The sequence below is a fragment of the Vigna unguiculata genome, chromosome 4 (assembly GCF_037176805.1).
Source record: "Vigna unguiculata cultivar grain cowpea cultivar isolate G323 ecotype 2 chromosome 4, ASM3717680v1, whole genome shotgun sequence".
Lineage (NCBI taxonomy): Eukaryota > Viridiplantae > Streptophyta > Magnoliopsida > Fabales > Fabaceae > Vigna > Vigna unguiculata.
Genome location: NC_140795.1, coordinates 5,099,180 through 5,113,585, shown reverse-complemented (window position 1 = coordinate 5,113,585; position 14,406 = coordinate 5,099,180). Strand labels below are relative to the sequence as shown.

General features: G+C 31.3%; 2 protein-coding genes across 3 annotated transcripts; one reads left to right on the top strand and one right to left on the bottom strand.

Annotated features, from left to right (window-relative positions):
- Window positions 1–1,451: 1,451 nt before the first annotated feature.
- LOC114181194 (uncharacterized) lies at window positions 1,452–5,145 on the top strand. Of its 2 annotated transcripts, XM_028067566.2 has the most exons (5): window positions 1,490–2,250; window positions 2,338–3,569; window positions 3,703–4,116; window positions 4,252–4,475; window positions 4,703–5,145. In XM_028067566.2, the coding sequence occupies exons 1-5, from the start codon at window positions 2,102–2,104 to the stop codon at window positions 4,964–4,966; spliced, it is 2,283 nt and encodes a 760-aa protein (XP_027923367.2). In that variant the 5' UTR covers window positions 1,490–2,101; the 3' UTR covers window positions 4,967–5,145. The 2 variants fall into 2 exon arrangements, with proteins under 2 accessions (XP_027923369.2, XP_027923367.2); XM_028067568.2 differs by lacking the exon at window positions 4,703–5,145 and having other exon boundaries at window positions 1,452–2,250; window positions 4,188–4,325.
- A 1,336-nt stretch (window positions 5,146–6,481) lies between these two features.
- Window positions 6,482–10,168, bottom strand: NAC094 (NAC domain containing protein 94). The gene is made up of 5 exons (XM_028068216.2): window positions 10,064–10,168; window positions 9,164–9,813; window positions 8,719–8,980; window positions 7,943–8,241; window positions 6,482–7,733 (listed from the first exon to the last, which is right to left on the bottom strand). Exons 3-5 carry the CDS (start codon window positions 8,894–8,896, stop codon window positions 7,092–7,094), a joined length of 1,119 nt encoding a protein of 372 aa, XP_027924017.2. The 5' UTR covers window positions 8,897–8,980; window positions 9,164–9,813; window positions 10,064–10,168; the 3' UTR covers window positions 6,482–7,091.
- Window positions 10,169–14,406: the final 4,238 nt, after the last annotated feature.

Below are 14,406 nucleotides of genomic sequence, written 5' to 3'. Positions count from 1 at the left end.
ATAGATTTATTCCTTGAACATTATTAAAATAATTTAGTTAATATCTAGTATGATTACATATATTTTGCATATTAAATTGGATTGTAGTCTATATATTTCAAAATGTTAAAAACAAACTCTCTAATATTGAGAAAATCTATGTAGGAAGTATAATTAAATTAATTCCAACCGGTCAAAAATTATTGCATATAATTTCTCTTGTTTCTTACATATTTCTTAAATATAGTTGTAGTTAAAAAAAAAAACTCAATTTTCAAACTTTATTGTTTCACACACACAAAAAAAAAATATTAATAGAAAAATCATCTTTTTAAAGTACCAATTAATCCACTTTTAATAGTGCAAAACCTTTTTAGTTACCAAAGGGGTTTGATTTATTGTTGTTCCCCGATTCTTTAAAAACTATTTATTTGCATTGTGTAATTCGAGCTCCATTTGAAAACATGTTTTATAATTCATAGCTTTATAATTATTATTGTGATAAACTATTATTGTGTGTTCATTTCAAATTTATTTATGTTGAATCCAAGACACGAAACATGTTACAAAATGAATCGATCTAATTATATATAATATTATATTATAATAATAAAAAAAGAAGAACACACAATTTTATTAAAAAATAGAGCACTGTTATATGATGAAAAGAGAGATAAACAACATTTTTTTTATTGTAATTGACTTACATAAAAAAAAACATATAATTACATCATAAATTTTTGTAGATAATAGTTAACAATGAGAAAAAAAAAAAATCATGGATCTTAGTTCATGTTCATTTGATTTTATAAATCACAACTCCAGGACTTGAATCTATCACTGTCGAATTTGATTCATTTGGTTCGAGTTGAATCAATTGAAAAAATTAACTCATTTAATTTTTTTCAGAATTGGTTGGATTGAATAAAAAACTATGAACACCTCTAAAACTAAATTAGTATACCCTTTCCCAATTAATTTGTATTATTTTCATAGCTTAAAAATGAAACCACCACATAAAAGTAAATCCCATAATTCCCTTCTCACTTTAATTAGGGTTTTTTCTACTTTTAGGGTTTGGAAGGAAACTTCTCATGGTTGTAGCATGCAGGCCAAAGTAGAACCAAATGCATAAATTCCACAGAATAAAGAGTAAAAGAGTGATCTTTGTTTGGCCAGGTCAATCCATGTTGTCCTTTTCTCAGCAAACAAAACTGGAATAATGTTTCCAACAACTAATAAAATCCACTCAGAAAAACATTGTTCTGTGTTCACTTTTATATTAAAGTAGTTTAACTTTAATGCATGAATAAAAGAAAAGAAAAAGGACAAACACTAACTAGTATCCCATGTTGGTTAAAAATTTTATAACTTTTCTGAAGTAAATTCCAATAAAAACTTTATAGATTCTTTAACAAGTATTTTCGAGAGATTTGATCGTAAAATCGAAAAAAGAGACTTGTTGCATATTTTCATGAGATTTGATAGTAATTTAAATTGGTTTAAATGTAGATTTTTTACAATAATAATGGTTAGAACTTTGTTAAAGCAATGATAAGGTAGCAACACATTGTTGTTGATACCATTTGTTTAGTCCTTTCTCAATCTATGCATGGTTAAGTTTTCACTGTCACAGTGTGTGAATTTTCAGTTCCTTACAAATGCATGAAACCTGCAACATTTGTTTGTATCTGCAGAAATTTAGGGTCAATAACAAATTCAAAAATTGACAAAACTTTCGGTTCAACACAATTCCCCCTTTTGTGTGTCTGGTATCAATGGAGCGTATAAAAGAGAATGATGATGTATAGAACAAAATCCCCTCAATTCATGGGGATTTCATGGCTCTAAAGCAACCCAAGAGAGGCTCATAAGTCAAAATCAAGTTGCTCACATGCTCTTTTCTTCCCTTAATCCTTGCTTCCAATATGGTGTAAACCTAGTTTGTTTTTCTCAATGATTAAATCTTGATTTTTACGTACATATCTTAGTCTTTATAGTTACAAGGTCATCAGAAATTACAAATCGAGAGTTTGCATGACCTTCACTGTTTCAATTGTCTGTTTTGGTTTATTAGGAAATTGAGAAATTATGTAGGAAGAAATGGATAAATGAGATTTCCATGAAAAACCCACTTATTTTCCAAAGAAAATACATCATATTTAAAGAGATTTTGCACCAAAGGATGGATCTTTTCTCGTGGTATGCTTGGATTTTCCTCGTACAGCTTGTGGACACTCTGTTCTGGGTTTTCACTAGAATCCTCATGAGGTACTGAAATTGAAGTTTTCATCACATCATAAATTAAGCTACTAGCCACTTGTGGTAATTTTCTTAACTTTATTATTTGTATTGCAGATACTTCAGTCATGAAGCAATCAATTCAGATTGTTCTTCAAGCCTTTTCCATGAAAACTATCACACTGATCTTCACAACTCTGATATTAAAACTGAGGTTGAAGAAGATTGCTCTGAACATTCCAAAGTTGCAGAGTTCAAAAGTGAAAGATTTCAGGAAGGTAATGATGCAAATGGTTCTGAACCAGAAGCGAAGTCCAATGGGGATTGTTCTGAAACAGTTACTATTACTAACTGTATTGGAAACTTTGGCGTTGAAGAAAAGGAGAAAATGATGTTGGTTTTCAAATTCCAATATCAAACTTGGAACTGTAGTGAAACTTCTGATTTTGTGAACACTGACAAGGATAAGGCTCCTGGAATCACCAACAAGCATGAGTTCATCTCAGGTAACAATTTCAGCACCTTCTTCGATGAACCATGTGTTCATTCAAAATATTTTCCTTGGGAAAATGATTTTGCAGTTGAATCTAAAGGGAGCCTTGAACCAGAAAGTTATGTTGATCAAGCAGTGAGGCCCCATACTGAGCCTTCTGTAGAACAGCCGAATGAACATCAAGTGGAGAATCTGAATGCCAATGAGTTTATTGAAGAAATTTCAGTTGTGGATAGTGTCTATTCTGAAGATGATTTCATTTGTGTGAGCTTTGAATTAGATTCTATGACTAGTTCTGTAGGAGGTGGGTTTTTGTTAGACACAGATTTTGGAACCACTGTTAAGCTTGACACTTTGGAAAACCATGATGAAGAAAATGGAGTGCTAGCAAAGGAAAATGTGGACTTTGAGGGAGAAACAAGATCAGAAGGTTTTCATGTTGAACATAGAGAGACAATGGTTGAGATAAGAAACTTGAAGGAAGAGATGAGAGTGCAGAAAGATTCAGATATTCTTGAGATCAAAAATTTGAAAGGCCATTGTTTTGAAGATAGGCATGGCATGAAGTTGCATGGTTCGACAGGTTCAGATCTTGAGGATTCCTACAGATTTGATGCACAATGGGAACACCAAGAATTGATAGAACAGCTCAAGATGGAGCTGAACAAGGTCAAAGCCACTGGTTTGCCTACAACCTTTGAGACACAAACAATAATGAAAGACTTGAAGCCATGGGAAATTGATGAAAATTTCAAGCATGGCAGTACCAGAAATGATCTCACAAAACTCTACAAGAGTTACACAGAAAGAATGAGAAAATTTGATATCTTAAATTACCAGAAACTGTTTGCCATTGGTCAGTAGTTCTAACCTTTCACCTGTTTTCACTCAATGATTCATAATTTATGATTTAGATTTTACACTGTGCTTAGTTTAGTGGTTAAGAATCCAATCATAATATTGTTTTTCTAACTGTGATGGTGTTATAGGTGCCCTTAAGACCACAGACCTTATGCTATCATTTTCAAGTCATGAGAACTCTTCTCCAGCCATCACATCCTCGCTTTCACATCTCTTTCACCATTGTAAACGTAAGAAGTTTGAATCTGATCCATTGAAGAAGTTCAGAAGAGAAATTTACAGTGACTTGGAAATGGTTTATGTGGGACAGTTGTCTCTTTCTTGGGAATTTCTTAGTTGGGAGTATGACAAGGCCTTGCAGTTATGGGAATCTGATCAACACAGGTTTCAAAGTTACAGTGAAGTGGCTGAAGAGTTCCAACAATTTCAAGTGCTTCTATTAAGATTCTTGGAGAATGAACGTTTCCAAGGTCCAAGAGTTGAATACTATGCCAGGAATCGTTGTGCTATGCAAAACCTTCTTCATGTTCCAGTTATAAGAGGTGAGAAAACTTTCAATATACTGTGAATTTTTTCACATCTATCTTTAAACCTTGCTTTGAACTACATGCAGAACAATATAAACATCCATTAGCAAGAAACTAGCATCTAATTTGTAGAATATTAACTGAGCGCAGAGGATAACACCAAGGATGAAGAGAAATATGCAGAAAAAAATGAAATCACAAGTGACATGCTGGTTGAGATTTTGGAAGAATCAATAAGGATATTTTGGCATTTCACTAAAGCTGATAAAGATGCATCTAGCTCAGCTCATAAAGGTTCAAGAGAAACTCAAGTAAAACTCCTAGATCCTGCAGATTCAGAATTTCTAAGGGAGATTCAAGTAGAACTTCAGAAGGTAATTGAGACTTCTGAAACAAAGTTTCCTTTGATCGTACCATACTATGTTAAGAAATAGACTTTAAGCCTAACTCAATCTTATAAAATTGGCTTGTAAAGTAAGATTGCACTTACTTATATATTATAAATTCTCCTTATTTCTAGTCGATATGAGTCTTCCAATATATTTAATATGGATTTTGTGATGTTTCTTCTTTTGTTAACTATTTCTTTTCATTTATGCAGAAGGAAAGAAGACTTGGTGAATTTTTGAAGAGCAGAAGTAGCATACTCAGGATGTTCCAAAAGCATGAGGAAAATAGTAGAGATAATTTTCTTTACATTTTTCCTCAAGTGGAGATAAAGTTGGTTTGGAGAGTGTTAAACATGTCAAAAATAACAAAGGATCAACTAGTATGGTGTCATAATAAACTAAACAATATCAATATTGTAAACAGAAGGATACATATAGAACCACCATCTTTCTCACTTTTTCCTAGCATTTGCTAGTTTTGTACATAATTTGGATGTAGCCAAGGAAATTTTTATTCTTTCCACAACTAAATTGTTGGTGTTTTGTAAATAGATAATGAAATAGAGGTATCACACTAAGAATTACAAGTTAGATCTTCCAATGAAGATGGACACTTTCACCAATAAAGTGATTATAAGAAAAAATGTGACATCAACTATGACTTTTTAGCTTTTTGTTTATAGCTAATGCTTTATATACATTAAAATTGACTAGTGTTTTGATAATTTCTTCACCTTGAAATATATATATATATATATATATATATATATATATATATATATATATATATATATATATATATATATTACTTATAATATATAGCAATGAAAATTAAGTTGTGATTAATGAAAATAAAAATTACATTATAAGATTCAAACTCAATAACTAGTCTAAAAACTTATTATTATACTTTAGCATATTTTGTAAGAAAATTGCGTAATTTTCATTGATTCATTTTATTTTATTATTAAAGAACTGGTTGAGATGATTAAAAAACAAAATTAAAAAGGATTATTATTTTATGGTATGTTTTCTTTTCTTACCTTGTAATACAAAAAATATTAACGTTGTTATAATATATAGTATATTTTAGATTATATACATTGAACATTTAAATAATTTGGAAAGTAATTTTATACTGTATAATCTGAAATAGAATTACATAATCAAGTATAATTTCACATTATATAATTTATAATATATATTGAATAATTTTAGATTGTTTCATATATAATTTAGAATTTCTTTAGTTGTTCAGAATATTTTAGAATACAGTTTCAATTATGAGGTATTATGACATGTAAATGTAATCATTTCTTGTATTATGAGTGTAGGATAAGAAAGTATGAAGGTGCAAAAAGAAATATTTACAAAAAGAATTGCGTTAATGAACCGATTCTAATGTTTGGAAAAGAAAATTACAAGGCTGTTTCTTCCGGTACCTCTCTTTTTCCTTCTTGCATCCCATAATTTGAGAAATGACAACTTTACCCTCATCTTTATCCATGTTCATATTTTTTAATAATCATGTTCCTTCATCAATCCACAAGAATCAAACCCAAACACTTTATTTAAAGAAACCTACACCTTGTTTGATTAGATTTAGAGTGTAAAATACCTTTTTGCATTTTTACTAAATTATTATTTTAGATAAAGACTTTTAACAAATTTAATTAAAAATGTTTAATCTCAAAATCAGTTAATCCATAGAAGCAACTAGTTGATGGATAATCCTGAAATAAAGAAACTTGTAATTCTGTGCTATCTCTGTATGCGGTGACCAGAAAATTGGCTTCTCTGCACAATGAAAGTATTATATCTTTGTAGTGTGTATATCTAATTATCCATACATGTATATTATTTTATATGTTAAATTAAGACATAACCTTTTTTACTATATATTTATTCATTTCACTTCTCATATTCATTCTTGCACGCCACGTTCCTGCACTATCCTCTCATGATATGAATCAATTTGTCAGTATTACTCATTTCTTGTATAAAACAGTGAAAGCTATTTATTATTTATTTTTGTTAGACACTAATATTGAAATATAGAAAACAGAGAAACATAACAGAAGGGAAATGGATAATAAACCAGTAAAAAAAATTAAAGCTATATGCAGAAAATGGAACTATATGTACATCTTGGTAAATATAATACCAAGCACATGAAATATATAAGCATATAAGCAAACCTCCTTGAAACAAGTGATTGCTGCACCCAAAATGAATCATTCCTAGAGAGTTTAGCAAATGTGAGAGAATCACATGAATTAGAAACATAGACACACATAAGAACTAGAATTTTTGTGTATTTTTTTTCCCTTCACATGATCCTGTCATATGAAAAACTAACATGGAAGATCTATTTTCCCAGCACATGCATGACTTGTAAAATTTGGACTCTTTTCTGTGTTTCTTGGTGGAGGTTACCTTCAGGTACATTTAACTACGAACAAGGAAGCAATGGTAACCCTTGTATATTTACAAGTAAAATCAGCACCTAGTGGTATTGATTTTAGTGGTAAATATACCAAAATTGTAGAAGTGGTAAACCTGATCACACACACCATGAATGCACCCAATTTGGTTGATGAATCAAGTGTAGCATTTACTGGTGGAATAGGTAGTGGAGATGTCACTGGGGCAAGAAGGTGACTCCCAAACCACAGAAGAAGACTTCCATGAATCATATGGGGGAAGCAAAGTAAAGGGAAAACCAGTGGTTCTCCCAATTGTTTCCCAATCTTGTTGTTCCTTTGTTACTGTTTCTGTGCTCATGTTTTGTTGTTGGATGAAGTGAGGTAGATTGGTCGAGAAGCCACTATACTGTTGCTGGTTTGGCTCTTCAAATGTTATGTAGTCAGGGTTGGGAGAAAGCATGGAACTGGCATCAAGTGTGCACTTGGTATGTTCTGTGTAGAATAGGAAATCATCTGAAACAGGAATTTGTGGTGAAGGCTTGGGAACTGTGATGCTGTCGATGGGTTTGTAACTGGGAATATCTGAAGCTGTGAAGTTGGTGTTGATTTCATTGTTGGAGACTTGGTTTAAATCTTGCTTATCTTCACAAAATTGAATGGCTGGTGATCCTAGATGATGGTTTGTTGCTGCACCCTGTGTGAACATGTCTGATACCATGCTTCCAGATAACTGAGAGATCCAAGGGTGTGATAAAGCTTTCTGTGCCATGGAAATGGAGTTGGTTTTCTTGAATATCCTACAGATTGCCCATGAATCCTGAAAGCACACACAATATTTTCAACAAATCTGTATCAAGATATAGAATGTGTAAGAAGAATATACTAAATAAATGTTGTCAGAGAATGTGTATGTATGGCATTAACACTCCTCTGTATAGTTTATGAGTATGAAGATGACAAGATTAGTCTCTTTAACCTATGTTATGACTTGAAATTTCATGTAGAAAGAATTGGTTGAATACATACAGTTGGAGGGAGGGTTTTGTCTGAGAGTTTTTTGGAAGGGGAAGAGTCAGAGATGCAAGGAAGCCTAAACTCATGCATCATCCAATCAGTTTTCATTCCTTTGGCAGCTCTTCCTCGGTAGAACACAAGAGACTTCTTCAGACCAATGCACTTTCCTTCAGAGGAATATATAGGTCTGTCAGTTCCAGTGGCCTTCCAAAACCCAGCTCTTGTCACCCTATTTGGCCGTGCACTATTCCTGTATTTTCTGTCCCTTGGACAATAGAAGTACCACTCTTTCTCCCCTGTGCCTGCAAGCTCTTTTGTGCATAAAAACAACAAAAGGAAACCAAGTTAAATATACTCTGAAGTATCAGCATAGCTCAGATGTCAAAGTTCATAGTAATACATAAAAGTATCAGCATAGCTAAGATGTTAATGAGCAAGTTAAATATAGAAAAAAGTTGTCTAGTTTTAAACAGTTAAACCTTTGATGATTTCTCTACAACTTAAGAAGAGTGTAATGTGTTTTAGGTGCCTCAAGATTTAGTCAAAATTAGTTTTAGTTTAGTCTCTACATTCTAAACTGTTAATTTCTTTTATGACAAAACCTATACTTCAGTTTGACTTTAAAATTTACATTAGAAATACAAAGGCCAAACAAAACTAGGAAAACTTTGTTGCAGATTAGTATAAATGTATATGTAACATTTGTGTATCTGGCATAAAGCCAAACAGCAGAAGAAGAGAAAGATGGAAAAAAAAAATGAGGGTGTGTGAGGCATGAGAGTTCTTACTTGGAAGGTCCCATGGATCATGTTTGTAAATATCCACTTGCTTAATCAGTTCAATAGGGAGAGACTTCTGCTGAATTTTTCTCTTGAGATAGAAATCAACAAGCTCTTCATCAGTGGGGTGAAAACGAAATCCTGGCATAACATCATCAATCTTTTCCATCTCATTCCTCTCCTCCATGTTCTTTTGGATCACTTCTCCAAAAGCCAAATGCAAATATATATAGAGAGAGGCTTCTCAAGATGTCACTACTTTTTCAAATATCTGTAAGAAGCTTCAACTCAGTAAGTGACAGTGAAATATAAGATATTTATTATATTATAACTTTTCTCATGGCTATGTATGATATAAGATAATGCAAGTTTGGGAAAACAAAACCCATTATTTATTTGGTGTTCTGAAATATGTATAATGACACAAAAGAAGTTTCAAGTTGTGATAACTCACAGTGTTTGCAAATTTCAAGTTATGTGCCTCCCAATAAGGTTTCTGTTCCCAAAACTTCTGCCTCCCTTTTAGGATATGGCTCCAATGAAAATGATGATGACTTTGGTGTTGAGAAGAGGGTGTGTTTGTATGCTATTTAAGCTCTTTCCAAAGGAATATGTCACCAACCAAGTCAAGAAAAAGTAAAACCCCTTTCAGTGTTATTTGTGTGAATGAATGACAAAAAATTAAGGATCAGAAGAGACTGCAGAATTAGAAGCATTATGAGGTGTTTTTATATTGTGAATCTGTGCTGTGATTGTTTCACTTTCACTGCTGATGCTCACAAACATTTCCTTTTATCTTCAACAAATCAAAGACAAGCACAACATGACAAGGCAACCTTCCAACGTAGTTGTTTTTCGTTTTCTACATGTAAACAATTCTATTTTGAATTGTTCCTTTGTGAAGTATGTGGGAAGGACCCCATTGTTCAATATAATACTGTTAATGTTGCTTTCTGTGTGAGAAATTCTCTGCATCATTCTTCTCAGACTCTTCTGAGACAATTTTTGTCACATTTGTGCTCATTCTTGGATTGCAACATTCCCTTTTCTATGCCAAACTTTTCACATCTTATTCCGATATGAACATGTGACCTGTCACAAATTCTGAAAAAAGCACACGCAAATGAATTTCTCTTCAAATAAATTAAATTTAACCTATTTTTTATTAATGGGAAATGATGATGGTGATGATAAAAGATATATAAAATTTGAAGAGTTGAAGAGATGGTGAAATGACATTGCATAAAATTGCTAACCATGCCCCTTAAGGGTAGGCAGGTATGTAGCAACATAGGAGTCTACTAAATTGGTAAAGATAAAAATCCAAAGATAGTGAATTTACAAGAACTTAGACCTCGTTTGATGCCATTGTTGTCTCTTTCGTGTGTCTTAGGGTTTACAACCCATGTTGGAAAACTGGTCAAAATCCAGCAACCTAAGTCCCTGTCTCTGTGTGGACACCACCCCAAACATAATTAACACTTTAAACTATGCTTTACCATTTTTCCAATTTTTAGGTTCCCATAATAAAAAGGTCGAAAATGTTTTAGATCTCTTAATAAATTTTAGAATCAGTCCATTTCGAAATTTTAGACCAATTTAGTCCTTTATTTTTTAAAATATGTGAATTTAATCATTTTAATCAAATTTTGTTAAATTTATTTGACATTTTAAATATGTTTCATAATAGTATATGATTTAACATTAAAGATAAAATAAAAAATGTGTCTCGCAGTATAAACAACTCAACTATAATCCTGAAATGCATACGAAACATCAGATCAACCTAATCAAATTTGATTAAAATAACTAAATTCACGTATTTCGAACAATAAATGACTAAATTGATTCAAAATTTCGAAATGGACTAATTTTAAAATTCACTTCACCTAATAAAAAATCATGTATTAAAATATAGCCTCACATTTATATATTACTTTGTTTTGAGTGAGTATATATATATATATATATATATATATATATATATATATATATATATATATATATATATATATATATATATATTAGAAACTCTGCTCTGAAACGTTCATTATCAAGTGAATCAGATTATAACGAGTATTAAAAATATACTATTTTGACACTTTAAATATATTTTTAATATGTTTTAAAATTTTAAAATAGTGATCATCATGATAATTTTAAGACACTACAGAAAAGACAATAAAAAATCAAAATCCAAATTTCTCTAAAATGTTACTATAATGAATTTCTGTATTGAGAAAATTAGCAAATAGTAATGGTAAACTAAAGAAAAGTATCCGATTTTTCAGAATCAAATCATCAATTTTAGGTTAAAATAAGTAATTTAATATTGTCATGATAAATGAAAAACTTTTTACTAAAGAATTTTTTTATTTAAATTTGGATTATTTTTTTTTATTTAGTTTAGTGGATTATACGAATCAACTTAGTTTATTGTAGATTTAATTTGAATGGGTCGGATTTTGTTTTATCGTTATTAATTTTTATTTTTATTTTTTTATCCGTCCAGATAAAATATGAGGTGAATTTGATCAACTTATAAGTTTTTATTCACTTTGTCAACTTCATGAAGTTAAGCATGAATAGAAATAAGATTTAAATATGTTTTTATCATTAATTTTTTATGAAAATTGAAATTAGTTTTTTTTTTTAATTTAAAAAATTTGAATCGTTTTTTATTTTTAGAAATACTAAAATTTAGTCCTTTAAATCAGATTTTTGAAGGTTAGTTGACGTTTCAAGCATGTTTCTTAGTTAACATTGAAACAAACATGGGTTAAAGTTAGACGATGTAAACAAACTAAAATATTACACTGATATATATTTGAAACGTCAAATAATCAAATAAATTTAATAAAATTTAGTTAAAAAAACTAAATTCACACATCTACAAAATTAAGGGATTAAATTGATTCAAAATTTCTAAAAAAGACTGATTCTAATTTTTATTAAAAGTTAAAGGATAAAAATACGTTTAATCTTATAAATAATATTTAACTTTTAAATCGAATATCATTATGATGGATAAGTACAACTTTTTTAATTAATAAAATACTTTTAACTTATTTAACATTTTATTTTTAAATTTGTATAATTAACATGTCTTTATTATTGTTTGAAATTAAAAAATATCCAATATTAAATTCTTGATAATATAATTTTTACTTTTATAAAAGAAAGACTTAAATACCTTTTTGATCCTCATTTTCTTAGTATTTGTTGCGGATGGTCCTCATTTTCACATAATGTTTAAAATGATCCTCATTTTTACCGAATGTTTAGAATGGTCCTCATTTTCGCAATTCGTGTTTTATTTGGTCATTTTCTGTAACATCGTTTAAATCATTAACGGAACATTGTGCAGGTGACACGGTTTGTATTAGGGTGTGTTACGTGTACTGTACAGGTGGCTAATTAACGTTAATTTTTTAATTTAGGGGAAATTTTGCAATTAGGGAAATTTCTTTGTCTTCTGTAGACCCATCATAGGTTTGGATGGTTGTTTTTTAAAAGGAAAATACGGAGGTGAGTTGTTGAGTGTTGTGGGTAGAAATGCTAATGATCAGTTACTGCCCTTAGCGTATGCTGTTGTGGAAGTTGAAAATAAAGAAACTTGGACATGATTCTTGGAATTGCTTATTGATGATCTTGGAGGTATTGACGTGTGTAGGACAATGACCTTTATGTCTGACCAACAAAAGGTATGTTTAATATATGTTCAATTTATTAATTTTTGTTTAATGTTGTAAGTACTAATAATCTTATCATTGCACAAGGATTAGTGCCTGCCATTCAGGACCTATTACCCACTACTGAGCACAGGTTTTGCATGAGGCATCTGTATGCAAATTTCAGAAAAAGATTCTCTGGCCAAAAATTAAAGATACTCATGTGGAAGGCTGCTAGGAGCACACACCCAGCAGTTTGGGAAAGAGTGATGTTAACAATTAAAGAGTTAAATATTGATGCTTACAGATACCTTATTGTTATACCTCCAAGGCATCTCTACTGTACAAATACCTAATTTCTATACAAATACCTGATTTCTGTACAAATACCTGATATCAATACTGACGCTATTATTTATGCAGGTTCTGGTCCAAGTCTAGATTTAGTGGTCGAGCCATATGCGACACAATTGTCAACAATATGAGTGAAACTTTTAATAGTGTCATAGTAGATGCAAGAGGCAAACCCATAATCATCATGCTCGAGGAAATCAGAGTTTATTTAATGGAAAGGTGGGTCACTAAGAGAAAAAAGGTTACAACTTTTGAAGGAAACATTTGCCCAAAGGTCCTTGACAAACTCTACATAAGGAAAAGGAGTTAACCAAATATTGGATCCCAAGGTTAGGTTTTTGTCTTTCTTTTAACACAATCAACTTATTCGTGTACTGATATGTTTAATGATATTTGCAACTGGTCAGGAGAAAAGATATTTGAAGTGAGGCACATATCCATGGTTGGAGACAAGTACACAGTGAATGTGGATGCTCAACATTGCAGCTGTAGGAAATGGCTTCTGACTGCTATCTCTTGCTGCCATGCTATTGCAGCAATGAATTTCATCAATGTCAATGCTGAGGATTTCATACCAATCTGTTTCAGGAGATCCACCTATGAAGAAATATATCAATTCATCATCTTTCCAGTTAATGGTGAAGTCTTATGGGAAAGAACTCCCTACCCTGACGTCCATCCACCATATAAGAGAATCTTACCAGGAAGACCCAAGAAAAAAAGAAGGTTGGAAGAGTGGGAGTTGAGAAAGGATAACACACAAATCAGCAAAGGAGGTCATAGAAAAAAATGTAGCATATGTCGTCATATTGGACATAACAGGAACAATTGCCCATATGTGGATAAGCAGACTGCAACACCTGCTGAGACTGCACCAGATGCCCAACCTGCTGAGAATGCACCAACTGCTGAAACTCAAACAACTCAACCACCAAGGAATGAAGTGGAGAGTCAAGCAACACCACTACCAACACCAGAAGAACCATCTCAGCAGCTTAGGATGAAATTACAGATTAGGAGGAGGCCATGATAGCAGCTACAAACCTCTTAGTTATTTTTTAGAATTTCTGATGTAGAATTCATTATTGATGTACTGCATTTTGACTTTCCTTAAACTTCGTTCAGTTTCACTTTTGCCAAACATTGATGTAGTGCATTTTGATGAGGATGAATTAATGTTATGAATTTAACTTCTTCCAGACTTATATCAATTTAATTTTTCCCAAACTTAAATCAATTTCACTTACTTCAATGCTCAGATTAAGATGTCATTTTAAACATGTTGGGACTAATATCAACATAATCAAACTAATTCATTTTTTCATTTAACAATAGTACAAAACAGATTGGACTTTAAAAGATTACACACAATAACAGTACGAATAATACAATAAGAACTCCCTATTACTAATTGCAGCCTCTTCTCAGCAACCTTCAATGACTTCTCTAAATCATTAATCTGCCTCATTTGTGTCATGATGATGACATCCTTTTCATCAACACCATCATTTGAAAAAGTTGCAGTTATTGGAACCACCACTCTGTAAATCAATAAACCAAAAATTAAAACTACTTTATTATTAACACAAAAGTAAAAATAGATTGTACCGAAAATTTTCTACCAATATTCTTTGGAGTTCTTACCATCCTCAAAGCAACCATCTCTCTGCAA

Excerpts from the sequence above, each read along its gene's own strand:
- LOC114181194 (XM_028067566.2), top strand. The coding sequence starts at position 2,102 with ATGAAAAACCCACTTATTTTCCAAAGAAAATACATCATATTTAAAGAG. Across the intron at positions 4,117-4,251 it reads TCATGTTCCAGTTATAAGAG|AGGATAACACCAAGGATGAA; the intron begins GTGAGAAAACTT and ends AACTGAGCGCAG. Across the intron at positions 4,476-4,702 it reads TTCAAGTAGAACTTCAGAAG|AAGGAAAGAAGACTTGGTGA; the intron begins GTAATTGAGACT and ends TCATTTATGCAG.
- NAC094 (XM_028068216.2), bottom strand. The coding sequence starts at position 8,896 with ATGGAGGAGAGGAATGAGATGGAAAAGATTGATGATGTTATGCCAGGA. Across the intron at positions 8,242-8,718 it reads TGATCCATGGGACCTTCCAA|AGCTTGCAGGCACAGGGGAG; the intron begins GTAAGAACTCTC and ends TATGCACAAAAG. Across the intron at positions 7,734-7,942 it reads ACAAAACCCTCCCTCCAACT|GATTCATGGGCAATCTGTAG; the intron begins GTATGTATTCAA and ends GTGTGCTTTCAG.